The sequence below is a fragment of the Mustela nigripes genome, chromosome 1 (assembly GCF_022355385.1).
Source record: "Mustela nigripes isolate SB6536 chromosome 1, MUSNIG.SB6536, whole genome shotgun sequence".
Taxonomy (NCBI): Eukaryota; Metazoa; Chordata; class Mammalia; order Carnivora; family Mustelidae; genus Mustela; species Mustela nigripes.
The window spans coordinates 88832524-88860283 of NC_081557.1; the positions used below are offsets into that span (position 1 = coordinate 88832524).

The following is a 27760-nucleotide window of genomic DNA, read 5'->3' on the forward strand; positions in this document are numbered from 1 at the left end:
TGCCAGGCACACTGCCGAGACTGTAGGTCACTGATTCATACTCTAACTCAGAGGTGGCCGCTAGCACTTCCATTTTGAGGATGAAGACACAGTGGTCAGGAACGTTGGGGGACTTGCCCTCATGGCTCCCATCTGGCAGAGCAGGATCTACACGAGGGCCCGAGGGGCAGGAAAGGGGTGTGAGGACAGGGATGAGCACAGCCAGTCCTTCCATTTCTCTACCGTGTGTATCCCAGTGACTCCCAAAGGCAGAGCAGGCCCAGCTCTGCCCTCCCACTGGCCTTTCCCCATGACCTCTGGTCTTTCTCACCCTCAGACTCATGTCATGTACATCTCTGCCACCTAAAGCTATTCTTTTTCCTTGTACTATTTCTCAGTTCATGACTTTACCAGCCACCTGTCATCCAAATCAGAGGGCGGGAGTCAGCCTGGAGTCTGCCGTCACCCTCCCTTCCCTGCTCTCTCCCCGTTGGATAACCAAGGCCCATCCATTTCACTTCCGCAAAGCCTGCTTCATCCATTACCGCGACTCAACTCTCCGTGCTGCTACCATTATTCACGTCTTCATTTGAATTATTCAGTAGTCTCTACACTGGTCTTGTGGCTTCCAGGGCCTCCCCATGCCATCCGTCTACTGAGCTGCATGGGCACTGATGGTTCTCAAAGTGGAGAGGCACGGGCACCAGTGGTTCCTAAATTGGAGACGCGTGCCCACACATCACCAACCAGGGCTTTCGAACTTGAACGTGCATCACAGTTGCCTGAAAAGCCCGTTCAGAGGCAAACTGCTGGGCCCCATGCCAGAGTATCTGCTTCAGTAGGTCCGGATGGGACCCCTGAACTTGGAATTCGGGTAAGTCCTGGGTGATGCTGCTGCTGCTGGCTCAAGGACCACAGTTTGAGAACTAGGGCTCTACAACGCATTTCTACACTAAGGATCCAATCCTGCTTACAGATGCCAGTGGCTCCCTACTGTCTTTAAAACACAGTCCCAACTCCTCACGGTCATTCTCATTACCTGGCCTAGATGTGCCTCTCAGGCATCACCAGCATCAAGCTACTGACCTCCCTTCAGCCTGGGAAGAGAGTACAGTGCATGACTTGTGTTCCTTAAAGCTGTCAACCATTTCAGATGCCACGTCTGCCCACACAGTTCCCCGCCTGCGAATCTTTCCCCCTGGTGCTTGTCAAATTCCTACTTGTCCATCAAGGTCCAACTTGACTGTACCTCCCTTTCAGGCATCTCAGTGAGTTAGAATGACTGTGGACTTTGATGTCAGACAGCCGTGACTTTGAATTCAAGATCAATCCCTTGTTAGCTGTGTGACCTTGAATTAGCCTCTCCACTAAGCTGGGGCCAACCCCAGCATCTTCATTATAAAATATAAATAATAATAGTTATCCTTCCAGATTATTGTTGGAGAGGAACTGATATATGACAAATGCCTGGCAAGGAGTAGAGTCAGTAAACGACAGCTATTATTATCATTAGCTCTGCTCCAAAGTTCTGCCTGGCTTCCTGGGGACGAACTCTTTCCCCTTTTCTCTGTGTTCCCACAAAGTTTTGTATGATTCTATTTTGCATATATCACATGTATGGCCGCATGATTTTCACACACCCAGTCCCATTCCCAGTGTGGTTGGGACCATGCTATGACATATAAAAGCTCGCCCTCCCAGTAGATTTAGTGGGCATGTGGTTTGGCCAACAAAAGGCTCTCTCTTTAAGAAGATGATCTATACAGGTAGTTACAGGCTCAGATCACAGTACTTGCTTGGCAAGCAGCGTGAGGGCTGCTGTGCAACTGTATTTGGAGGTTCCATGTATACAGCATGTGAGTTCAGTGGAAGTAAAGACTGTGCCTTACCAACCTGAAGCCACAACTGATGTTGAATCAGTGCATCCAGGGGCAGGTAATATTGGCTGAGGATGGGAATATCTCATCAGGACGAGTTGGGTCCCTTTATCAGGGATAAGTTTCTTATTCCTGGGTAAAGGGGAGTCCAAGGACTGGGGTTAGCTATATGAGAGACTCGGCTTGAAGAATAATCAGGAACTGAATTATTAGAATTGGGTGGTGAACAAGAATATGCTTTGGGGACTGAAAGAGAGGTTAAGTGCCTGATACTGAACTGGAGTTCTTGAAAGCTCTCTTAGAGCCCAGAGCCTGAATGAGCCTGCAGATACATCTCAGCTCTGCCGTGTGGGTGGGCAGTTAGGACCAGAGGACCCTCAGAAGATAATAAGATACCCTCTTCTATAGCTTCCTTCCCCACCCCTGCCCCAAATCAATTCCCTACTGCCTGTCTCTTCTGTGAAACAGCAAGCCAATCTCTTGGAAGGCTTTTAGAGATGCCTTAATTAATACATTTCCATTTCCTTTTGCGGACCCCTCATTCCCCTTAACAGCTGGACTCCGTGGGGACGGCGGAAATAATTCCCAAGAAGTGAGCCTTCTGACAATTTCCCGGGCTGCTTCTAGAAGCCCATGGGGTTTGGAGGAGTTCCCAGTCTGAAGCAGCTGACATAGCTGTGAACACGGCTGAACTCCACCCTCCCCCGGCCCCCGGACATACCCACATCCACTCCCCTCTTGTGGAAGAGAACGACCACAGGGTTGGAAGGACAGGGAGGCAGAGCCCTGAGGTCTTTTCTTGAATCTGGGCTGAGCTTCTCTGCCCCTCACGCTTTTGAAGACTGCTTTAGGGGACAGAAGGATTTAAGTTGTTCACCTTCGCAGTGGTGTACAATGTCATTACTTGGTCCTGCCTGGTTTGGGGCTCCCCTAGCCACAGACTCACATCTCTTGTGGCCACAATGGAGCAAACATTTCTTCAATGTGCCCGTGCTCCCCCTACTTCTACATCACCACGACGGTAACCTTCCAAAGACGGAACCAAATCTGGTCTGCCCTTTGGTCCCAGGCCCCTAGCACCGTGACCTACACAGTGCTACACAGCTGATTCAGACTATTTGATTGATAGTCTGGTTTTCTAAGCCTTGGCTTGATAGCTGGGTTGCCACCAAGAGACAGCATCAAAGGATGAGGGGTGATCTCGCTAAGTTTATGCACGGAATACTTAGTGCATGGCGCCTTGTTCTGTAGGATTCAAAGCAACTGTTTCGTAATGCTTTGCTGTGTTCCAGGCACCGAGTTGGGTGCATAATGAGGTCTAGATGAGTAAGATGCCGTGCTTGCCCTCAAGGAGCTGCTAGTCTTCCTTCCACTAAGAATCCATCCCAACAGCCTCCTTCAGAAGTCATTTTTGCCTCCAATGTTGCTATTCAAGTATGATGTACTTCGTATATCTAATTTAGGACTTATCCCATACCATCTTGTGTTAAAATAATTTCTGTTTCTCTGCCTGCCCTTCTAGCAGGCAGAAGAGCCTAAAGGGAGAGCCCCTAAAGGGAAGCTCCTAAAGGGAAGGGACCTGGTTTTAAAATCTAGCACTCCCAGGTGTTGGCCTCTCTGAGGCTGTGAGTTCTTAGTCTGTAAAAAGGAAGCAGTTACAATATCACCCACCTCCAGGAGAAGGGGGTTGAGGATATAAGTGTCAGCCAGATGTCCCCCTCCAGCAGGCCACTCAGAGCCATCTCCCTTACTGCCATTTTCCTGGAGCAAGTCTATTCCCTCCTCCCCATTATTCCAGCAAGCAGACACAGAGGACAGGAAAACTCGGCCAAAGTCACTCCCTGCATCTCGCGGGCCCCTTGCGGGGCAGCAAGAGGAGCTCCTGTGTTGTGCCTGGCCCTTGATACTCCTACGGTCTTTCACTCCTGGGGACTCAGCTTTGAACTAAGCAGAGATGTCACCAAGTGTCTGGAGCAGAGGAGACACATACGGCCAAGGGGAGCAAGGAGAAGGAGGACATCTGAAGGCCTTGGCAGAACCATCTGCTGAACCTGGGGCTCACCCTGCCTCGGCCTGTGGCTCTGCAGGCCCCGTCTTGCGGGGTGCAGGCAGGGCGCTCCTGAACGGGGAGAGGGAAGCAGTCACGGAGGTAGACAGGAGAGCCCCACTGCACTGGTGGCTGCTGACACAGTCGTCTCTGAAGGAGGGGAGTGTGGCTGTAGTCTCAAGACCGCTTTATCAGCTTTTTATCAGGTAGGTAAAAGGAGGTGCGTGACGGGAAAGCAGCTTTGAGAATTGGAAATGAGACAGAGCAGCGTAAAAGCAGGCACTGCTGAGAGGGAGGGCGGGGGCGGCTGTAGCCCAACATGTGGTCCAGAACCCTGGCCCTTTTCTTCTCTAGGACAATGGTATGTGAATAATGAGCCAGGCGAGATGGATTTCCTCCCTTCCCAAGCCTCTGGGAGTCGTAAGCCAGCATGGCGACAAGACACGCCTCCCGCAAGATGCTCTTCCAGAAAGGACCTTTCCCAGAGTCAAACAGTCATCGTCTTCCCCCGAGAGGCAGGTACCCAAACCTGCACTTAAAGGCCTTCAGGAAGGGAAGCCCAAACCCCTCACCAGGTCCTAGAATCAAATGCTGAAGTCCCTACGTATCACCATCTTTTCCTGGGCATTGCCCCCACCATGGCTTGACAGCTTTGACTCGATGGCCATCTGTCCACCTGGATCATGGGACAGATGCCTAATGAGTACACCCACATCTGGTCTTCCCTTGTCCCCTCCACTCCCCTCTCTGCTACCACAGGAACCTTCAGGAGCCAAAGCCAATTAAGGCACTCCCATCTTCGAACAAAACAGACCACCGTGTTCTTCAACAGCTCCCCGTAAGTCTTCTGGACACGCTTAAATATCCAGACTCATAAATCTGATCACGACGGGCCCTGCCTATAACCCTACTCTCCCCTGCTCCTTCTCGTGTCTGACTGCAGCCACACAGAACCGCCCACACCGGTTGGTCTGTATCTCGGCCTTGGCTGCACCAAGGATAGTCTTTTCTACCAAGATGATCCTTCTCCATCCTTACTACGTCCTTTCCTTGGTGAGCCCTTCCCCGCTCACATGTGCCCATACTTCTCCCAGACCTGCCCCTGTCACTCACTACCTGCCTGACCTTAAATAGGTTCCTTGTCAGCTTTGTGACTCAGTCTCCTCATATGCAACATTTGTTGTGAGGACTAAAGGAGTTAATTAATACAGTCAAGTGTTTCAAGTGCTTAGAAGAGTGCTGGGCTCATAGGAAACAATAAATGTCAGCCATTATTATCATCATCATCATCATCATTATTATTACCATCACTATTAATATATCGCCCTGTACCATAATTCTTGCTTTACCTGTCGGCCTCTTAAAGTGATGCTGGACTCCTTACTGGCAGCTGTTCACATCCAAATAGTGCTTGTTAGAGAGTGAACTTTGATGAATGAACGAATGAATGAATCAATCAATCTATCAATGAGTCAGTGAATGATCACTGAAGCCCATCTCTTCCTGATTTGAGGAAATTCAGAAAGCAGGTCTTCCTGGGGAAGGTAGAGTAAAATTCTCCCTGAGCCTGGCTGCTGCATGGGGGTAAGAGTTGAACACAGAGTTTTAGCCCCTTGGATTGGCATCTTTCTTTTAAAGAACAGAATTCTATGACCTATTTGCAGTTAAAATATTCTCTGGCTTCATGGTGAAAAGCAATCCCAGGGGACTTGCTGCGGTATTTTTTTTAGCTCTGCAAAATATCTCTGGACAGCCTTCCCCATTGGTCAAGGCCACTCACGGCCCACCCCACCAGGTCTCTGGCAAACTGGCTCCTCAATCCTTTCTCAAAGGGGCCCAGTAGAGGAAATGGAACGAGGCATTTCAGCTTCATTTACACTTAATTTATCAAAATGTCACTGGTAAGAGCAATTTGATGTCAAAGGCTTATGAGCCTTGATTCTAAGCCTTCCAAAGCCCTTTTCTCTTTGAACCTAATATGCCATTCTGCCAACATGGTGTTGAATGCCAACAGGGTGGATGGTTCTGCACTTCGAAACTAGAGGAAGACTCTTTCTCTTCCTGAATGTGCTTTCGAGCTGGGTCCTATGGATGTGAAATGCAGTTCCTCCCCTTCAGGATACCAGTGCTCCGGGCTTTACCAACAAGGATGCCTCACCCAAGCAGAGTGAGACAGGAAGGCATCATGGAGGTCCTCTGCCCAGATCTTTTACGTTCCAGATGGAGTGCAATCCCTTCATGGGCCAGAGCCAGATGTGGGTACCAAGTCCCAGGCACCCTCCAAAACCTCCGGCTAGAAGGGCATCTCTGAAGTGAATGCCAGTTGTGTCTTCACGAGGCTGCCCTTCCAGGGGGATGGGGTCGTGTGCCAGCGTGGACTACTAGGACTCAAAGCCTAAGCCTAACCCTGCCCCGCCACTCACCGGCTGTGGGACACTGGGAGAATCATTCTGTACCCCTAAGCCTCAGGTTGCTTTTCTGTAAAACAGGGATAGAAGTACCTACTTGATAGCACCGTGGTGAAAAGTAAAGCATGAGTGCTTGTGCAAGTGGTTTCAGACCTGAAATCATGGCACAAAGGGGAAGCAATACTGAGACAGCACCCTGGACAGAAACACCCCGGGCCGTGCTGCTCCCCAGCTATCTGCTGCCATGGGAACACTGGAGTGTCAGTGAACCCCACCCTGTGTTCTGTCCCAGGCCTTGTGCTCAGTTCTGAACTCTGAGCAGCCCTTCCCATAGTGAGTTCACTTGAAGCAACAATGCCAGCCCTCTGCTCCACAGCTCCCTCTGGCTACAACCCCTCATTCCGCTTCCCCACAAAAGCTAAGGCTTCTTTAAAGACCATGCCATCAGCCTTGACCATGGCCATCAGATCTCAGTCCAGCTCTGCACTGGGACTGCTCCAGCCAGTGACTCCCATCCTGCTAAATCTGAGAAATGCTTTTCGGTACCTCCTTTCAAGGGCTGCAAAACTTCTTTATCCTTTCCCTTTCTGTGGCCTCTTGGGGATGTGTTTTTTTTTTCCCCTGGGGCATTCTTCCCCCCTCAACGCGTCAGCAGCAACCTCCTACTCACGGGGCACTCTAGCAGCTACTGCCTCAGCGCGCCGAGCCCACGGTAGCCAGCTCTCTGAGGAACACCTCTACCTGGACGTCCAGAACGCATTTCAAAGTTCCCAGTTCCAAAGCGAAATTCGTTCTCCCTTCTCCTCCCACCCTGATTTTCTCTTGAATTTTCCACCTCAAAGATCAGCAGTATCATCTACCCTGATGTCCAAGTTAGAGATCTGGGAGTCTTCTTACTGGGGCCCTCCTCTTGCATTGTCCGCACTCTTTTGGTCCCTGAGTCCTGAAGATTGATCTATTAAGGGGTTTTCAACAGGTTACAAAACAGCCCGTCCACTATGACCCCATTGCTATTGTTACTTCTGTAAAGTATCTATATTTGTTAAGAAATCAGAGGGATGAGAAACTAAAATGATAACCAGGGGTACTACTGGATGCTGGAACAATAAATGATATTTTGTTTTTTTAAAACATATATTTTTAAAAAGATTATATTCTTTTGTATAGAAGAAAAACTGTTACCTTTCAGATAGCCTTTGGATGTGTACCTTCTTTGAACGCCCAAGCTACTTTTGGTTCTTACCACCTCTTGCAACAGTAAAGCCTTCTCCATGGCTTCCTTGCTACTGTCTCACCCCCACCCCCATCAGCTGTCCCTGCTCCACATCGCAGGAGGACACATGGGCCCTTCATCAATGACCACTGTCTGCTTCCTAACCTCATTTCCCACCACGATCCGTTTGGATATTCTAACCTAAGATGGAAACTATCCATGCACCTTCGGCCCAGGATCTCGTGCTCCCTCCTCCCGGCATGCTCTTCTCTCTCCATGTCCCTGCATGTCTGGTCAACCTCTCTTCATCCTTAGAGATACTGGTCTAGTGTCACCTCCTCCAAGAGTCTCTCCTAGATGTCACCAGCAGAATTAGGAGCCTGTTCTCCAGCCCTCTCTCTATGTACCCTGCTCTTTCCCATCACTGTCTTTCTCATCGTGCTTTCAGCCAACAGTCCTCACCAAAGAGTGCCCTGGGGCCTGTCTTAGTCATCTTTGTATCTGAACGTCTCGAACAATTTCAAAGAAAACTCTAAATAAGTTTATTGGAGTGCTACAGGAGGACCCCTGAGACATTTCCTGGGGCACCTCCCACTTCACACTATTCTAGTCCATCCCCTCCTCTCTACCAAATACACCTCCACCGACACACGCCATCACTGTGGGCAGGCCTGCGGGCTCATTGGAGAAAGCTCTGACTCAGGCAAAATGAAACCAAACCCAACAGCCTCCCTAAAGAGTCACCCTTCTCTTCTCCGCTGCTCAAACATAGCACAGGCATGAGAGGCCATCTACCTGGTCCAGCTGATGGGAACCCACTTGTCACGGGATCTGTGCCAAGAGACAGATTCTGGTGATTTCCAAACAGATGCCGTAAACATGCTCGAATACTCTTCTGCAACTAATACGCCATGTGTCCGGGCCCAAAGGCCTTGGGTCAGCAGGTGACAATGGACATGAACTCAGAGGCTCTAGAACACCCACAGGAGAGGGTCCACACCTCGGCACTGCTCTCCGTCTCACTCACATGTGCGGGAAGCTGCTGTATTCTTCAAATACTCTAAAGGAAGAGATTTCTTAGCCAGGTTCCACCCCCCGTGTGGGGTGTGTGGTCCCCCTTTATGTCCAGCTTTCTTCTCTCCTGCTGCAGTTCTAATTGTCCTCACCTTGCTAGTTGTCCAGGGGAAGCTGGTGGGCAGCCATGTACACACACACACACACACACACACACACACATACACACACACACACACACGCTGGATGCCTTCCCCTCTGCACGTTTTCTTTCCCCAAAGCCACAAGTGCCTGCAGGACAAGCCCTGAGCCCTGACACGGAGGCCCTGGCCCAGAACCGGTACACCCCCATGAAGAAATCTCTGACTTACCCTGGTGTGATGCTATAAACAATCGTTTACACCCTTAGCTGTCATCATGATTGGCTTAGTTTCATTTCTCGAATGGGGGAAGGCCATTTCCTTAAGCCAAGAAAGGGGCACTGAGACACCTGGTATGCCTCAATGAGCCTAGTCATAATCACTCCTGAGGGACGCCTGGCTGGCTCAGTCAGTAGAGCAGGGGACTCTTGATCTCGGGGTTCAAGCCCCACGGTGGGCCTAGAACTTACTTTAAAAAAAAAGAGGACTTCTGCTCAGTGTTACCTGTGGCCCCAGGCAGGTGGCCTCACAGCAGCTGTGTCCTCACAATCCACAGCACATTCTATCACTTCCTTAGTGGCTGAGGCCCTGCCAGCATGGCGTTCCACCCTCCCGGCTGGCCCAGCCTACCGTCTGCTCCTCCTGACCCTTCGTGGAGCCCCACCTCACCCCTTCTTCCTGTGCCTCCAGCCTCAAGCCCCGAGGCTTCCCGAGGCTGCTGAGAGACAGGAGTACGCGGGGCCTCCTGGGACCCAGGTTGCACGGGCTCATCTGGCTGCAGGCAAGGCCGTGGGCAGGGAGGTGACTCAGCGGCTTAGGCCCGTCCACCGTGGCTGGCTCTAGGGGTGCTGTCACTGTTGCCTCAGGATCTGACTTCTTTGAAGGTGGCCATGGGTTCTGGGGCACAACCCGGAAGCATGGGGAATGTGACCCTCTGTGGAGTGAACCTCAGCCAAGGAGAAATGAGACTCAGCACATCCGGAAGGAGCTGACCAGAAACGGAAGCTCAGAAGAAGGTGACCAGAAATGGAACCTTGGGTCCATCTAGCATCAGGATCTGTGTCCTCTGAGACCATGAGTGCTGAAGTCAGAGAGATCCGAGCTTACAGTGCTGACTCTGCACTTACTAGCCATGTGATCGTCAACCTCTCCAAGCCTGTTTCCTCAACTATAGAAGGGACAGATTCAGGGGTGGTGGGCTCGGAAGTTTCTTCTGGCTAGAACATTCCAGACTCTGCTGTTCCAGCCTCTGAAATGTCCCTGTCTGATCACACAGGATGGATCCAGGCTTCAGGACTATCGTAAACCACGGGGACCATCTTGGCAGGCGTATCAAAGCCTGAACCTGGGGAGCGTGGGGTCCCTGCATCACCCAGTCCTGCCCAGGACCAACCCCCCCGGCATTCAGCAGCCTCTGGGCCTATTCTTCCAAAGGGAAAAGACTTCCCTCCCCGGCCGTCTTGACTCCCACGACGGGATCCCGCTGCCCTCCGATGCATTCCCATAGCTCCTTCTACTTTGCCTCACTTGCACTTATGGTTGGAGATTATATAGTAATAATTTTTTGATTTCTAAAACTATTTTATTTATTTGACAGACAGAGATCACAAGTAGGCAGAGAGGCAGGCAGAGAGAGAGAGGGGGAAGCAGGCTCCCTGTTGAGCAGAGAACCCGATGAGGGGCTCAATCCCACAACCCTGGGATCATGACCTGAGCAGAAGGCAGAGACTTTAACCCACTGAGCCACCCAGGCACCCCTGGAAATTATATAGTAATATGATCTCTCATCAACATCCATCTCTCACTGGTAAGATTTATGAGGGCAGAGTCCATGTTCACTTTGTCCCCCACTGTATCTCCAGCATCTGAGTAGCAGAAGGTAACTAATAAGTGGTTATGGAATTAATGATTTTAGGAATTAATTAATTAGTAATACATAGCCAGTGGGGCACCTGGGTGACTCAGTGGGTTAAGCCTCTCCCTTCAGCTCAGGTCATGATCTCGGGGTCCTGGGATGGAGTCCCACATTAGGCTCTCTGCTCAGCGGGGAGCCTGCTTCCCCCCTCTCTCTGCCTGCCTCTCTCCCTCCTTGTGATCTCTCTGTGTCAAATAAATAAATAAAATATTTTTTAAAATATTACATAGCCAAGTCTTGATGAGACCAAAGCAGCAGTGTTTGGGCTTGAAAGCCCGCCTGGGCGGAATTTTTAGGATCCCTGGTTGATAGCCTAAGTCCTTTGGTATGGAAATGCATGTCCTTGAGCCTCAGACTCCCCTCCTCTCCCTGCCGGCCTATGTCAATGCTCCTTAGGGGGCTTATAAGGGGACTGGCTGTACACTAACTCTGGCATCCCTGAAATCACCCTACCCGTCACCAGGCAGCCCAAGGGTGCTGAAAACAATGGGCTCAAGGTGACCAAGCTGGTTGGGAAGAGGAGGAGGAAAAGGCTCGGCATGTCAGCTCTCTGGGGTTTAACCACAGGGCTGCAGGGCGAGATGCAAACCAGAAATCTGTTCCAGGAGGGGCTCTGGGGCTGAATGGAGAAGGAGCACACGCGTCCTTTTGTGCTGAAGCAAGGGCATCGCTGGCAGGATGGGCTCGAATCTCAAAGAGAGCAGACAGCTCTCGGAAGAAATCTTCACCCCCAACCCCTGCCCCTGTGAGATGTTCCCAGGGCTCCTTCTAGGCCTTCTGCAGCCTTCTGTTGATTGATCAGTCCTCTGTGTGCAAACGTCTCCCTGGGAGCAAGGCCTCACTTCAAAATCAGCTCACACTGGAGCGTTCACAGTTCCCTGCACAAGTCTGGCCATGTACCCCGCCGGGTCATTGCAAATGCTGTCTCTCCTGCCAGGCCACCCTTTCTAAGCACCCCTCCTCCTCTGCTCTTCAATATCTTTCATGCTCATGTCCAGATAGACCATTTCATGATGCACCGCCAAGGATAGCTTTCTTAACAGCCTAACATTTTTATCCTTGAACACTAGGATGACAAAAATTTCCCACGTCCCAAGTGCAGTACATAGGAAGAGTTAAAATCATATTAACTCAAGAGAGCAAGGGCAGGGGGGAAAAAAAGAAGGAAGGAATGAAAAGAAAAAAGTCAGACTGAAGGGAAGGGAGATGTGGAGGGAGGAACCATCAAAAGGAAGGAGACAGGAAGGGCCTGGACAGAAGGATACCTTTCTCCGTGACATCACAGTCCAGCTGCAGTGGTGGGTGGTGGGGGGAAGACCATGGGTCCTGGTGTTAGACAGATCCAGATTCAAATCCCGACCCCGTTTCATATTAACCTGTGGCTTCCGACAAGCCATTCAAGCCCTCTGAGCTTCAGATGGCTCGTTTGTAAAATGAGGATAACAACTAGCTAAAAGCTATGTTTAAAGAGGATTAGAGATAATGTATGTAAAGCACCTTGCACATTGGTGTTCACAGAGAGGCTGCAGAAGCCCTGCAGGGGCTCCTTCTGCACTTGGAAAGCACAGAGGGGGAGAGGGCTTGGTTCAAGGTCGCGCTAGGAACCCAGGTCTGAGCTCTCTGCACAGAATTCCCATCAGCAGGACTCTGGCCACAAAAACTCGGTTATGGAAACGTGGACACTGAATCAGTAATGACTTAATTAATTTTTACGGGTGTTAATAGTGTGTACCAAGAAAACAAGAGAATTCTCCCTGGAAGAACTTTCTCTATCACTGCTCTAACTGAGCAAATGACTGACATTCTGTGACGCTCACCTGCATCTTAACCAAGTCCCCACACTTACCCTGGAAACCTACAGCCTATCCAAGTGCACCTTGACTCTGGGTCTGTAACAGCACATTAACAACCACAGACAATAAGACGAGAAGCAAGATAACCATAACCGTGACCAATTGCTCTGACAGTCCATCCCTTTCCCCCTGCTATTTTACTATATCTCCCCTGACAGCACCTCTCCAGTGTCAAAGTCAAAGGATGTGATGCCTTCTGCTCTCCCAGGCCTGTCCAAGCTCTGTCAGGGGATACTACTGAGCAGTGAAATCATCAGAACACACAAAAGCACCAGGCTCTTCCAGAAATGGACCCCAAACAATCAAATCCATGTTGTTTGGCCAAAACCTCCATTACTTGGAACAGGTGCTGAGCTGGGAGAGCCATAGGGCAGGGACCATGGTGGTCTCGTTCACCGATGTGTACCAGCTGTGCCTGGCTTGGTGTCAGCTCAGAAAAGATTTGTGCAACAGACAACTACATGAAAAATGCATGATGGACTGAATACGTGGATGGCTCATGAGTATATGGTACGACCTTATGCCCTTCTGCCTCCCTCCCTGGCCCACCTCCAAGTCCAGATCACCTCCCCTCTCCTTACCCTTGCGATCAGCTCCCCGACCATTCCTGTCCAGGTGCCGTTGGCCTCAGGAACACCGTACACACCATCCCCGACCAGGCGGATCTTGTAGTTGAACCGGAGGATCTCTGCCAGCTCCTTGAGCATGTCCACACAGAAGCCCTCGTAGCGGTCATTGCCTTCCATCTCCTGGTGGTTCCCCTTCAGCATTAAATACGGGTTTTCCTGCAGCAAAACTGGGCAGCTGTCATTCTCATCTTGTTCCTGGTGTCTCAGCCACAAGGGATGGGGGTGCCAAGGCCGAGGTGGGGGGGGAGGGGAGTGATGTGCGTAACGGGGGCTACTCTGGAGGTGGCAAGGAGCTCTCCTTCCAACCACGAGGCACTTCTTTTACCAGGACCACGCAAGGGTCCCCAGTGCACAGAGGATTGAGCTGAAGACCCTCCACCTTGTTCAAGGTCATCATCCAACCTTACCCCCCATTCCATCCATTCTGCCTTTCCCTTCCTCTTGTCTACTGCACACAGACTTATCATAGGACATCACAAGATACTAGGCTGCCGACAACGCAGCAAGGCAGTGTCAGACACCCACGGACCAGCTGCAACCCAAGGCAGAGCACATCTAGCCATGAGAGCTCTGGGAAGGAGGATGGGGCTCTCTGGTGAAATGTCCAGAGAAGTTTCTACAGGGGAGACAGAATCCAAGCTGGGCCAGAGGAGCCTGGAAGATGGATGGGGGAGGTATGAGCAGAGGGCATCCTAGACAGGGGAAAGGCAAGACCCAAGGCATGATCATGAGTGAGAAGGAGCATGGCCTCCTCAGGGCACAATGGATCCTCCTCTCAGCTGGAGTGTGGGTTGTGTGCGGGGGTGGCTGCGAGGATAAATTAGATGGGTTAGGGTCCGATGGGCCTCGGAAGCCAGGACAAAGTGGAGACACATCGTACACACACGGAACGGAAGCAGGGAGGGTTTGCAAGACTTAAGGGTTAAGGACATCAGATTGTAAGACAGAACACCTGGGGGAAAGGCCGGACTGTCTCCTGATGGGAGACACTGAGTCCTGAGCCACAGTTTGGCTTGGGTAGGAGCACTGGGAGCTGTAAGAGACAGCGAGAAGGTCAGGCTGGACAGCAGGGGCTGTGGGGCATCGAGGGTAGGGGCCCTCACACTTGTGGGGCCTGAGTGGATGACTGAGGACGGCAACCTCACCCACAGGGATGGTTTGGAAAGGAAGAGGACTTGCAACATGTTGAATGTGGGGTGCTGGTAGGCTGTCCAGGAGGAAGTCCTGGCTGAATGCCTCAAATGGGAAGTGAGAGCAAGACGAGGGCAGGGCCTGGGAGGCTTCTGCACCGAGGGGGTGTCTGAAGCTGCCGGACATGTGAGGCCATCGAGGGGGAAGCCCTGAGGAAGGACAGAAGAGGGACAAGACCTTGATCTTCCACTGTGGGAAGATGAAGAGCTGCCCAAGAAAAAGGCAAAGCAGAAGTAGCCAGAAAAGCTGAAAATCAGGAAAATGTGGCCACTGAAAGCCAAGGAGGTGAGGAGGGGGAAGGAGAGTGCAGACATTCCCACACAGAGAGGAAGCAGGGCTGCGAAGGGCACCTGGGCCAGGTGTCGCTGGCGACCCTTCCAAGGCAGGTTCAGGGGGGCTGGCAGGACTCTGCAGGAATGGGGAGCAAATGAGAGGTACATGAGAGAAGGGACCAGAATTCTGAGATGTTAGGGGACAAAGGAAGGCAGGCAGATGACCTCTTCACCTGACGGCTACTGGCCATGTCTCTCCTGCAGCTTCAGCTCCCCCGTCTGCAAACCACAGGGCTGAAGGACTCCCCTAGTGTCCACCAACAGCACGATTTACGATCCCCTAAACTGGAGGGTAGCTGGAGGGGTAGCTGGGCATGAGCAAGGGGGTGGCAATGGTATCGGAGGATAGGAGGGATGTGGGTATACTTGTAGCAGAGGGGAAGGATCCCGCAGATGGAGAGATGAGCAAGAGAAGTGCTAGCTGGTGGGGCATTGTGGAAGGGGACAGGGCCAAGGTGAGAGTGATGCTGGGAAGCGGGCCTGGAGGTGAGGTGAAAGCATCGATGGACGTGGGATACAGAGAGGAAGGGAGGCGACGGAGGGCAGGGAATCCATGTCAGTCCCCAGAGTTGGGTTGGTGGCAGGACTGAAGACTTGGTGTGCAGAAGGGTTTGACAGATCTGCTCAGGGGTTAGGACACAGAAGGAACAAGACATGAGCCCAGGGGGTGCCAAGGCCCAGCTGAAGTTGGGAGGTTGAGAGCTGGGAGCAGGGATTACAGGGACAGCTGGGTGTGGGACAGATATGAGGTGGGAGGGCTGAGCATCATGGTGGGGATTGTGTTAGAAGGTAAGAGACGGAGGTGCTGAAATGCCGGTTTGCTGAGCTCGTGTTGGGTTGGGGAAGATGGAGAGTCAGACAGATCGGAGGCCATGAGGGGATGGTATGGGAGAGCGATTATGTGGGTGGGAAACGGGAGAGAAGACAGAATGTTGTCTGTGAAGGAGAGGGAGCTCTGAGTCAAAGGTGATGTGGTTCCGCTTCATGACCAAGTTCACTGCTGTGTCAGTGAGATAGGCCAGACTCTGCCTTCCACACATCCTGTCCTTGATTCAATGGTTTCTCTCTGCCTCAAGTGCTCGCCCTCCTCTTCTTCTGCCTATCCTAACTCACCTCTGTCTCTGGGGTCCCATCACCTCCTCTGAGGCCAGCTCACTTCTCAGAACTCCCACTACACTCACCGCCAGGGCCCCACAGGGGTCCAGTTCTCCTTTAGGATGTGCTCCTTGGATGGGACCTGGATGGACTCTTCCCCTTCTTTGGGAGCCCCATCTAGCTCCAGCATTAGGTACTCATGGACTGAGGGAGAAGCGCTGAAGAATAGTGTTTAGCTGGGCATCCCAACCCTGGACTGGTAACATCCTAGTCTATCGTTTTTTTTTTTTTTAAAGGTTTTATTTATTTATTTGACAGACAGAAATCACAAGTAGGCAGAGGCAGGCAGAGAGAGAGGAGAAATCAGGCTCTCTGAGGAACAGAGAGCCTGACACAGGGCTCAATCCCAGGACCCTGGGACCATGACCTGAGCCGAAGGCAGAGGCTTTAACCCACTGAGCCACCCAGGTGCCCCCCTAGTCATCTTTAATTAACCCTGGGAGTTTCATGAAATTCTTCTCCCCAGATACTCCGTACTCTCATGGTAATGGAAAAATTCACTGACATGTTCAAAGTAAGCCTACAAAAGACTAATCCTGGAGGGAGAGACAGGTGGGGACAGACAGCAGGGGACAGACTCAAAATATCAGAAAGGTTGGGGTTCACCAGCACTTTGGAGAACATGGGAACGCACGCTGGCCTGGAGCAGGGCCCCTGTCTCAGCAGGAGCGTTGGGAGAATGAAGGAGGTAACACAGGCAAAATGTTTAACTTGGGGTCTGACACACAGTAAGTGCCCAGGGAGTGAGAGCTCCGGCTAATTCTGTGCAAATACATCATTCCCATGTCCCAGGCGTACCCCCGAAGGAACAGGAGACAACAGGGATGTGTGCTGAGTTTTAAGGGATAAGCCCTTCTGGATTACCACTTGCCAAGGATAACCCACAAATGGTCCCCAGGGACTAAATTAAGGTAATCATTCCTGGAGAGAGTTGTTGACTTGTAGCCGCCAACTCAAACACACACGCACGAGGCAAAATCTGTGTCTGAACTCTGCTTACTGTGTTATTAAATGTCCCCTGACACAGAGGAGCCCTGCTGTCGCCCTTTACGAACACACATGTGCATATATGAACATGTGAACTTACACATGCACACGCGCACATAGAGTCAGATGGCTTTTCCCAATCTAGAAGCACAACCCGTGGTCTCAGCATCCCTGTGGTTTCACGCCAAAACTCTGAGCACCGTCTGAGTCCAGCCCCTGAGAGGCAGGAAATACAACCCAGTGATGTCCCCACGTCCCTCACAGCCTCTGGCTGGCTTTTAAGGGACATCTCCCTACCCTGGAGGAAGAAACTCCTATATTCAAATTCCAATCACTGAGCTCCCACTTTATGCCAGGAACCCCAATCTTCTTGGAGTTTTCGTTCTAGAAGGGGAGTAGGGCGGAAGCAACCACCTCTAACAGGAGAAAGAACCACAACAGAAGCGTGGGCAAAGTGCTAGAGATGGGGAGAGGGCAGGAGTCAGGTTAGGGAGGACTTCATGGAAAAAGTAACATCTCAAAAGAGCTTTGAAAGGTGCACAGGCAATTCCGGAGAGAAACGGGTATTGGGGGAGGGGGTACTCTGGGGTGAGGGAACAGCATGTGCAGAAGCAGGCAATGGCATGATACGGTGAGGAAATGCCAGGCAGTCCCGGACTACCAGAGCCCAAGTCACGTGGAGAGGAAGCAGGTACCGGGTACAGCAAGCTGGGCCTGATTATGAGGGGTTTCTAGTCCAAGTGCAGGGGCAGTGGGTCCCCCTTAGAAAGGTCATGCCCACAAAGTGGTAGAGAGTGTTATGGGCGGTAGACTGAGCAAGGGAGAAGGGAGCCTCCAGGGAGGTCACGCTCAGGTGAAAGAGGGACATGGGCCTCAGTTGGGGGATGGGCTTTGGGGACAGACAGCCAGGGACAGACTCAAGAAGCACTTCTGAGGTAGAGAAATCGGCGGGAGGGCAGTCCCCACTGTCGTGCTCAGCCGGGACATCAGCTCGCCATCACCCAGGTCCGCCAGGCTCCTCCAGACCTGAGGAGGGGCCGTGATGACACCACTACCCCCAATCTTTCTGGCCTTTCCACGTTGGTTCAGAGAAGCTAAGGCTGGAGTTGAGAGGGGAAGTGACAAAACCCCGGGACTGGAACCGCTCTTTCCATTCTTCCCTCTGAGCCTGGCCTCTGCCTGGAATATTCTCTCCCAGATAGCCACGTGGCTCCCGCCTCCGCCCAACAGGTCTCTGCTCCGGATTTCCCCAGTTCAGTCACGTCCACACGGACACCTATGCTCCGGCACCCTGACTCCCCTCCTCCAGCTCTGTCCATTCCCGGGTACCTACAACAGTGCCCAGTGTACAGCAGTGCCCCCCAAAGAGTCACTAAATAAATTCACGAAAATACTCAGTGACTCCGTTTCCTAACATGAAGGGGGAAACTCAACAGCACGGCATCCAGGTCCTGAAGCACTATGGGCCCAGGCCACTTTTCTGGTCTCAACCTTTCCCCTCTCGACCAAGGCCTATTTCCTGGAGAAGCTGCCTTTTTCAGCATTTCCTAAACACTCTATAATGCTGTCCTTCATTCATCTCTCCTCCCCGTCGCTCCGTCTTCTGGAGCCCGTTTTCAGTGCCCCTTCTTCTCTAGGAAGCTTTGCTGACTTTCCTAATGGGATGGGACCCCTCCCTCTTTCAACTCCCAGAGTGGCAGGTGTGCCCCTCTTTCCTGAATTTGATTGCATTCTGCCCACAGTAGATCAAGAATTCCAGTCTAATGTTCCTGTGCCCCAGGAGTTCATGAAGGTAGGGATGGAAGTCCCCGAGCTCTTTCATTATCTCAAAAAGCCTAAAGAAACAGACGCATTTGCAGACCTCGTGCATTCAGCAATGATAAGGCTGAGCAGACTAACTAGTGCATCGAGTCTCTGCTTTGGGCTGGAATTATATCAGCGTGGCTACAGTGGTTATCTCCTGCTGATAAGACACTGCGCCAGGCAGGCAAATACGCTTTTGATTCGTTCAGAGGGGAAGAGTGAGGGGAGAGGAACAAACTAATTATTGCTTAATATATGTCATTGGGTTAATTGATAAATCTTGTAAAACATGAGGTCTCTACAGGGGAAGAAGATGACAACCTTGGCCATGAATGCATTTGACCCCTGCTGTCTACTAAATCATACCCTCTTTGAGGCTAGAGACCATGTCTTACTCATCTTTGTGTCTCTGGGAATGTGCCTGACCCATGGGGAGGAGGCTTTGGTAACTGTTGACGAGAATTGAATCAAATAAAAAAGGCAGATGGTTCCTTACTCTATAGATGGAGAATTCTTTTGACCATCTGGAAATGAAGAAACAAGCCATAAAAACCCATGGAAATTTGGGGATCTACTGGGAGGGGGCATATTTTATACACAGTAGGCACCAAACGAGGTAGGCTTTTGTGAAAGAGTGGGGCCATGGTGTCAGACTGGATCTAGTCCCCTGCTGGGCTCCTCCCCTCCCCCACCGTCATGTCAGAAGGTCCCCTTCCCTGGGCCAGGCACAGCCACCCTGGCTGTCTGGGTGACCCTGGAAGAGGCATCCACAAACTGGGATGTCTCTGCACTCCATCCCTCTTCCCCAGCTGCTCTGGAACTCATCAAATATCATTTCCATATGAAACAGCAACTTGCGTGTAATTACAGTGTCATAAATTGGCCTCGGCGCTGTGATTAGAGCTCCCATCTCGCGTTCTCTGGGAAGCCCGGGTGCGCTGGGAGCTGGAGGAGGCACCCCGGGGAGCTGCAGCTGGGAGGCCCGGGACCACCCCGCTTACCAGGATGGTGGTGACAACCAGGGTGGTGTTGAAGAGGCTGTCGGAGATGTTGGAGGCATAGAGGCGGCTGTCCATGCTGAGCCCGTCCGCCACGTGCCACTGGCCGATCTGAGGAGACACAGGAGAGAGGGCTGGGAAGGAATGGGGTGAGGAGGCAGCTGGGGAGCAGGGCTACTGAGGTCGTGGGCGGACCTCCAGGGTTGGAAGGAGCCGAGAGGCCAGTCCCCTCCCTCGGGCCGAACCACATGGAAGCCATAGAAGAAGGCAGGGAAATGGAGTATGGAGAGGGGCTGGATGAAGGCAGGGTTACCGTTCCATAGGGTTGAGGGGGTCCGGGAAGATGGGGGGTGCTGAAAAAGGGAAGTTCCGAGACATTCGTTCACACGGAAGGGAACGAAACGTGGGGAACTGCATTACCTGAAGGCAGGAATAAGACACAAAGCTCTTTTGTTTTAGCCTACCGCCCATAATTCTGATTCCCTACATAAGAACCAGAACAGTAGAGTGGACAGAACTGACAGACACTCGTCCCTTCAGTGAATGTTGTTTGAGGGGCTCAGTGGGTGAATGAACCAGAAGAGGGAAGACCCGGGTCATTGTCCTGGCTGACGCGCTCACTAGCTGTGAGAACCTAGACAGGTTACTTAAATCTGAATCGTGGTTCCCCCATCTGTCAGCGGGGGTGGTAATTTTTGCCCGCCTTCTCCTCAGAGCCAGCTGAGATCCTGGCTGTACCAGCTCGACGCTAGATTTCTCAGCCCGGCCCCAGGAGCATGGATCCCCAACGCATAACCTCCGAACGCTGACTGGCCCTCTCTGAGTGTGTCTGCTCATCTGTGAAATGGAAATAATCCCAGAAACGTCACTGGGTCCTTGTGAGAATATATTTGACACTATTTTCCTTCCTCTTCCCCACTGTCTTCCCTTTAAGCAGGAAAAACACCCAACTGACAGGTTTCCTTTCTAGAATGTCGCCTATACCTAAACTCAACCTCACTGGGTGTTTAGATGGTTTGTTTTCTCAGTGGAACCTCTTGTATGAATATGTGTGTGTGTGTGTGTGTGTGTGTGTGTGTGTGTGTGTATGTATGTGTGACATACCAATACATTTCTACTAGCCAGAGCCCCTGGTAAATCCCTTCTGTGGCTCTTGGGTTGGAGGTGGGCATCCAGGAGACATGGCTGACAACTGGCTGGAAACCCAGTGAAATGCACATGTCCAGCTCTGCCAGGTACCTCTAGGCACCAGCAGCAGCTTTCCTGGAAAACCCTCCCAAGCTCCATGGATGGCATGCGGCTCTGTTTACCAGAGCTGGGCTCCAAGTTCCTCTTTTGGAAAACAGAACAACCACGAAGACATATCTCACCCCTGGCCCTAACCCCCACTCAGTAGGGCTGGAGAGTGGCGGGTCTGGGGGAGTCAGTAACCCTCTCTCTGTCATCATGGTCGGCAGCTTAAAGAGGGGAGGGCCAAGTGAGGACTGATGGTCTCATAGGCGAGCCTTCCATCTGCCAGAGGGGAGATGACCCCAAATTGCCTTCCAAGCCCCTCTGAGGGTGCCACGTGGAGAGGAGCGGCAGCCTTCACCGCTGCAAGGGCAGATGGGTCCTGGACACACACTCATTCATTTCTCGTTTACAAGCAGAGTCTCATGCTATCCACACGGGAGACCCCATTTGACAGATAAACCAACTGATGGCTGAGATAAGAGTTCGGCTACCTTGTCCTAGGGTCGCCTCACCCAGCAGCCGAGAAGCCCAAGCTTCAGCCCCAGATGCGTCTTCCCAAGCAAGCCTTCACGGCCATCCTGTCTGGCTCTTCCAATGTCCTACAGCGCAATTGCGTTTGCCTGTCTTTTCCACTAGCCTGTGTGGGGCTGGCCGGTGTGTGCTCACGCCCCAGCATCTTGCTTGGGGGCTGGTACTTGGAAGCAGGGGAGCCAACATTTCATATCAGCAGATTGCTGCTGCCGGTGGAGTGTGGGCAGAAGACAAGTGAGCCCCCTCTAGCTCTCTGGAGCCCCTACTGCTTCTGGAAGGGACCGGCCTCATCTGCTTGCTGCTGGAGCCCCCCACCTGCCCCCTTCTGCAGGGAAAGTGGGTGGGGAGGATGATTTTCTAGCACAGAGTAGAATGGGAGCAATAGTGACAAGACACCTGTCATGCTAGATGTGTTCTATCATCTCTTTGAACTCTCCCCCCAACTTTGTGGGAAGCGTTGACATTTTGATTTATGAGGAAACCAAGGCTCAGAGACATTCAGCGGCTTGCCTGAGGTCACCCGCCTGGTGGTGGTGCGTGGGCTTGAACGTGGAGTTCTGATCCCTAAAACAAGACTTTCCTGTCTGCTGCTATCTTCTTGGTGGCAATGCCAACACGGGCTCCATGAAAGCAGGCCTGGCGAACCAGAGAAAGGAACATCAGCCATCCAGCAAGAACCCTGCACCGCTTTTCTGTCCTGGGTTTTGACACTCCACTGCCAATGTCAAGTGAGATGACTCCTCTTGAAGGCTCATTTCCCTACCTTGAAAATGGCTAGAATTGGCTCCCAGTGGTCTCGTCAGGTGGGAAGGGCCAGATTTAGACAGAAGGACATAAACAATTGGGCTGGATGTCACCACTGAGATGTGTGGGACAAGGACTGAATTTCTCACAGTCTCATCTGTCACCTAAATGTGCACCTCACACCAAGAGGGCCAGCAAGACCTCAGCAACTCTCACTCCCACTGCCCCACCTCTGCTCTTCCTGGAGGACCCAATCTTTACTAACCAGCCCCCAGGCCAGACTCCTCAATCTTACCCAAGCCATCAGAGAGGGTCCCAAAAAAGCCAGAGATAGAAATGATTTATCCGGAGCCAGATCTGACAGCCTGAGCAATGCACCCCACCCCACCCCGCCCCGCCCCACCTCTGGGGACACAGCAAACAGACTAATTAGCCCCTGAGCTCCAGTCAGGAAATGAATCTCCCACCCACCCTCCCATTAGTCCCCAAGAAATTAATAAACTCATCAGATGCAACAAAGCAGCCTGGCAGCTATTACCTAGAGCAATCTAATTACAGAAAGGTGGTGGGAGGGAAAGGGAGAGACAGAGCCAGGCATCCTGGGGTACAGGCTAATTGTCCCACCCACTGGGTCCCTTCCACGCCACACACATGCCAGGGGTGGGCAGGAGACACAGCTCTCCTCACTGACAATCTGTAGCTCTGCCTCCAGCCAGATTCCCTCGCTCCACACTGCTGACACCTGTCCCCCAAACTTCCTGCAGGAACAGCTGTTTGGTCATCCTCTGCGTGCCTACACGCGCCGGCCTGATTATGTTGAAATGATGTCTTCCCAGAGCCCCCTCCCTGTACTTTCTCTCTCTCCCGCTTGTTCTGCCTCTGCACCATGTCCATAGACTTGGACGGCACTGATCGCCTTGACGACACCTTAATGCAGGTAAGAAAAATGCACCCTCCCCCTGGGCTGGTGTGGCCGCGCAGGTGCTCAGCTGGGCATGCTGGATTCCAGCCTCTCCTTGCCCTTGAGTCTGCACCATCTGTACCATGAATGCAGTGGCCCCAGAGTGGGGGGGACCCGAGTTTAACATGGCTGTTTTGCTGAGGAGCTGTGTGACCTTGGGTAAGTTGCTCGATCCCCCTGAACCTCAGTTTCCTTCATCTATAAAATGGGGCAGAAAATAGTAATTATTACCTCATAGACTCCTTAATGAGACTAAAGGACATGGTATGTATGTGAGCACTAGGCAAGCATTCGTTAATTTAATTTTTAATGCCATGGTCTGAGACAGAAGATGGCATCTCTTCCGTGCCCTATCACGGGCTTTACCAACCCAAGTCACCGAGCTGGTAAGTGAAAAAACACAGGATTCAAGACAAGGCCAATATGCCGCTCCCTGAAGATCATAATATTTAAAAATGTGTACCTCTTTTCACAACTGATTCTGATGCTCCTGGGAAAAGCATCTCGTGATTGGAGTGTTTCGTCAAATGTGAACATTTCCGTAAATCAATGATACGGGCAGTGTTTGTGTGTGCCCAGAAAGAATCCTTCATCTACCATTTCTAAAGGACGCAGGGTTTATGTTAATTTGTGTTCATATGAATTAATAATAATTTTGCTCCTTAAGCAGTAAAATTTTGGAGACTTTAATTATTTATTTGAAAGCACTGTTCCCAAAAATTCTTTTGAAGAGAATTACACGTTCCACTGTCTTGTTAAATAGAGTGAGAGTCCTGACCTTCATTCAGTGTCATTGTTGCGAAGGCAGTTACTACCCTGTGCTGTGATAAATGCTGGTCTGTGTCACTGAGATGGGGATGGCCACTTGCCTTCATTTCTGTGCTTTGATAAGTTAATTTGTCTACTTCTCAGAGTGTCTTTTTTCCTCGTGAACTGCCACTCGGTACCGCTCTCAGGATAGCTGTGTTTAACCCCTGGGCAAGCAACCAAGGGACAGAACTCCAATGAACTGCTGTAAGGAAAACCCAGATAAGGCCGGATGGGCTGTCGGGGCACTGGGGAATGGATTCTGGGGCATCCATACAGACTGCCCGCAGTCCTTTGGAAAGGCCACTGCCGAACAGCTGAAGGAGTGTACGAGACCTGCATTTAGTCTGTGTGTGACCCCAGATCGGTGGAAGCAAGGTGGTCACTCCCTCGGCAATACGCCGTGGGAAATGCTTGTCCAGGGCCATGACCCCAGGGTTCCCTTGCTGCTTCCCGAAAGAGCTGGTAGCGTGTCACGTGGGGCGTGGAGGGCCACATTAACATCTACACCGTGACCGCGAGGCCCAGGGGCCCTAAGCAAGTCAGCAAACCTCCCCAAGTCTCCCCCTTCCCTGGCCTTACTGAGCTCCCTCTGGACGAGGGGACACTCTGGTCCCTTGTTCTGTTCACCCGGCAGCGGGCAGTGGTCTTGACACAATCTCAAATACGATTCCTCTAACCCAGGCTTAACACCCTGCAATTCTTCCCATTTTGGTTTAAGGATAAAGGGCCTTCCCACAGCCTACCAGGCCCTGCACGGTGGGCCTCTGCCCACTGCCCATGCTCATCTCACACTATCTTCTCCAGCTTTGTCTGTGTGCCAGTCCTGCTGACGTGTTCAAGTGCAATGTGTCCCTTCTTGCCAGGGTCTGTGCGCATGCCATTCCCCCTCCGGAATGTTCTGTGCTGCCTACCCACCCTGACCCCCAGGCCTCATTCAGCCATTCAGGGCTTGCAAAACCACAGACTACAGGCGAAACCTGGCTTCTTGCCTGTTTTAGGAAATAAAGTTTTATCAGCACACAAGCTACATCCATTCACTTACTTCCTATCGGTGACTGCATTCATAGACGAGCGTAGAGTTGCAAAGTCTAACTATTTACCATCTGGACCTTCAGAGAAGTTTTCCAAGCCTTGATCGAGGTCACAGATGTTAGTCCTTCAGGCTACAGTTCAAAAGTCACTGCTTCCAAGTGGCCTTTCTCTCCTTTTTCTCCCAAAGTCAAACTTCTCCCCAAACTATCTTCTCTTCTCTTTCCGAACATATGTCTCGGGCTCTAATTATGTGCTCAGCAACGAGATCATTGCTCACTGCTTGCCTTTCTTGCTATGCCTCCAAGGGAGAGCCCTCTGCTGTCCCCTCGGGAGGTCAGGTCCTGCCTGCAGCAGCCACATGTGCCCCTCCGCCACAGCTCTCTCCCTCCCCGCCTGGAATCACTCAGAGCTGTCATTTTGCCTATTTGTTCTCTCCCAAGTAGGTAAAAAGGGATTCATTTCTAAAGCCCCAAGGAGGGTGGGCGCCTGGGTGGCTCAGTGGGTTAAGCCGCTGCCTTCGGCTCGGGTCGTGATCTCAGGGTCCTGGGATCGAGTCCCGCATCGGGCTCTCTGCTCAGCAGGGGGCCTGCTTCCCTCTGTCTCTCTGCCTGCCTCTCTGCCTACTTGTGTTCTCTCTCTGTCAAATAAATAAATAAAATCTTTAAAGAAAAAAATAAATAAATAAAGCCCCAAGGGATTTCCTCCCATCTTTGCCTGTATCTGTGGGTATGGGCTCTGTAACATTTAATATCTTATGTACATTGGAACGATTGTTCTTTGCACTCAGCGCTGCCAGGATCTAGCTTCTAGAGAAGCTGACATCACTCCACGGCCAGGCAGGGCCTTCTGCTCCACAGCCATAGTTTGCAAATACTTATCGATCACCTCTGCATGCTGGGCACTCTGCCACTGGTTTGCTCACATAAATTTCCCTGATTCTGCATAACAATCCTATTATTTTTCCCACCTGAGAGTTGTAGACACTTCCGACAACAGTAATAATGCTTAATATAGGTACTTGATACAAGTTATTATTGAAAGACTCAACGAATTAATGAAAGAATCAAAGGAATTGAGACTCAGAGATGTCAGGCAGCTTGCTGTGGATTCTAGCGAACAGAAGGTTAAACTGGGATTTGCAGCCACGTTCTATTTATTTCTGTACCGTCTGGTCAAGTTGGGACGGCTGCAGGCTCTCTTGATGTTAGGATCTGGGCCTTTGCACATACCTCTTTGATGACTATGAACTTGTGCTTTGGACAGTACAGCTCTGAAGGGAGTCTCCTACAAGATACCACAAAATCGAGGCCAAGGTGCAGGGAGGTTGCTAGACACAAGGGGATGGAGGGTTGGGGGATGCCCCAGAAGACCCACATCTTCTTTCCTACTCTGCCATGCATAAGCGGTGTGATCTCGGCAAGTCACATAACGTCCCTGAATCTTTCTCATCCATAAAATGGAAATAAACGAACCCATTGCCCATAGCACAGCACTGTAGCTGACCATCAACCAAGATAATATTAAAATGGCTTTTGATGAGCCAGAAGCAGCCATGGGAATGGAAGATAATAAAGTACTGTCTGTCTGGTGGCCATGCAGCTGACCAGAAGCCAGGAGATTTGACATCAAGTTCCATCCTGCCCTTGCCATGTGGCTTGGGAAGTCAATTTTGCCTCCTATGAGGTAAGGGTAGGCCTTCCCTTACTTCTCCACTTACTGGGCTGATCTGAGACAATACCAGATGTGACACAAATTTAAAGTCTTATCCCAATACAAGCATTTTTTGTTGTTGTTTTATTCCAGATCCTTATTCTCTGGGACCAGCCGAAGTTGGATAAACCATAACCAAGGACTCATTTTCTTGACCTCAGGTTCAGGGTTCGAAGTTGAAATTCTCAAGAGGAAGGATGCACACAGTAACACGTGAGGGTCTCCTTGAGTGCACAGAACTGATTTTGACCTATAGGCAGGACCAACGACAGGCAGATGTGAGACACCATGACTAGAGACCCCTGGAATTAACAGAGACTGAGTTATAGTTTCAGAGTCTCTACAGCAAAGGGCTGTACCTGGCTTGAAAGTCAGTTCAAAACTGACCTACTAAACTAAACCCCTACCGCAAACACCCCAAGCATGAAGGAATTAAACTTTTATAGAATTTAAATCCGGTATCTCCAATCATAAAAGCTTAGTTTATGCAGGAGACTGGGTCACAAGGAAGGACACAGTGGAGGGCCCGAGGGGGTGATCTGGGGAACAAAGGGCATTGCTGATGTTGATCAAAGACCTTGTTCTCTTAGCCAAAATATGCTTTTAACACAACATATATGCTTACATGCAGAATGCTGTGAAAATTCAGGATCAAACGATAACCACAGTAAATACCAAAGGCAAGAGATCAGAAACAAGCCCTGAGAAAACTGGGAAGACTTCACATCAAAGGAATGTCTACCTGTGCTTATTAAGCCACAACTCAGTTGGTCTAAGGTGGTGTTTTGTTCGAGCATGGCTGCTCCCCATTAGCGGTTTCTGAAATCAATTTAGTGGGTCAAGACCTGCATCTTAAAAATGAAATCTAAATCCAGACTAGATCAGAGAGTACTGCCCACGGCAGGGGCCGCCATGATTCATAAGCTCTGGTTTCAGTTACGTACAGGCAGGTGTCCATGCGTCCTGGGTTACAAAACCCATGTGGAAGTCTTGCTCCCAAAGTATGGAAGTGCCTGGCATAGGAATGTGGACACCTTGCCTGTTCACGCTCATTAGCTCAACAGAGCTCCTGGAACAAAGCTGATGCTCAATAAACACATCTTTGGCCACCATAAACTCCAAGTCCTCATCACGTATAGCTCAAAGACTAAGAAAATTATACAAGCGAATACTTTTGAATACTTACTGTGGGCCAGAT

General features: G+C 51.1%; 1 protein-coding gene across 8 annotated transcripts in view; it reads right to left on the reverse strand.

The window, feature by feature from the left end:
• GRIK4 (glutamate ionotropic receptor kainate type subunit 4) overlaps positions 1 to 27760 on the reverse strand; it is a 410580-nt gene that overhangs the window by 60752 nt on the left and 322068 nt on the right. For 7 of the 8 annotated variants that reach the window (XM_059415269.1, XM_059415287.1, XM_059415233.1 and 4 more), the window contains 2 exons: positions 19545 to 19652; positions 13028 to 13231 (listed from right to left, as the gene is read on the reverse strand). In XM_059415269.1, coding sequence (XP_059271252.1) covers positions 13028 to 13231; positions 19545 to 19652 — 312 coding nt within the window. The remainder of the gene's footprint in view (positions 1 to 13027; positions 13232 to 19544; positions 19653 to 27760) is intronic. The other variant, XM_059415278.1, reaches the window with a different exon arrangement.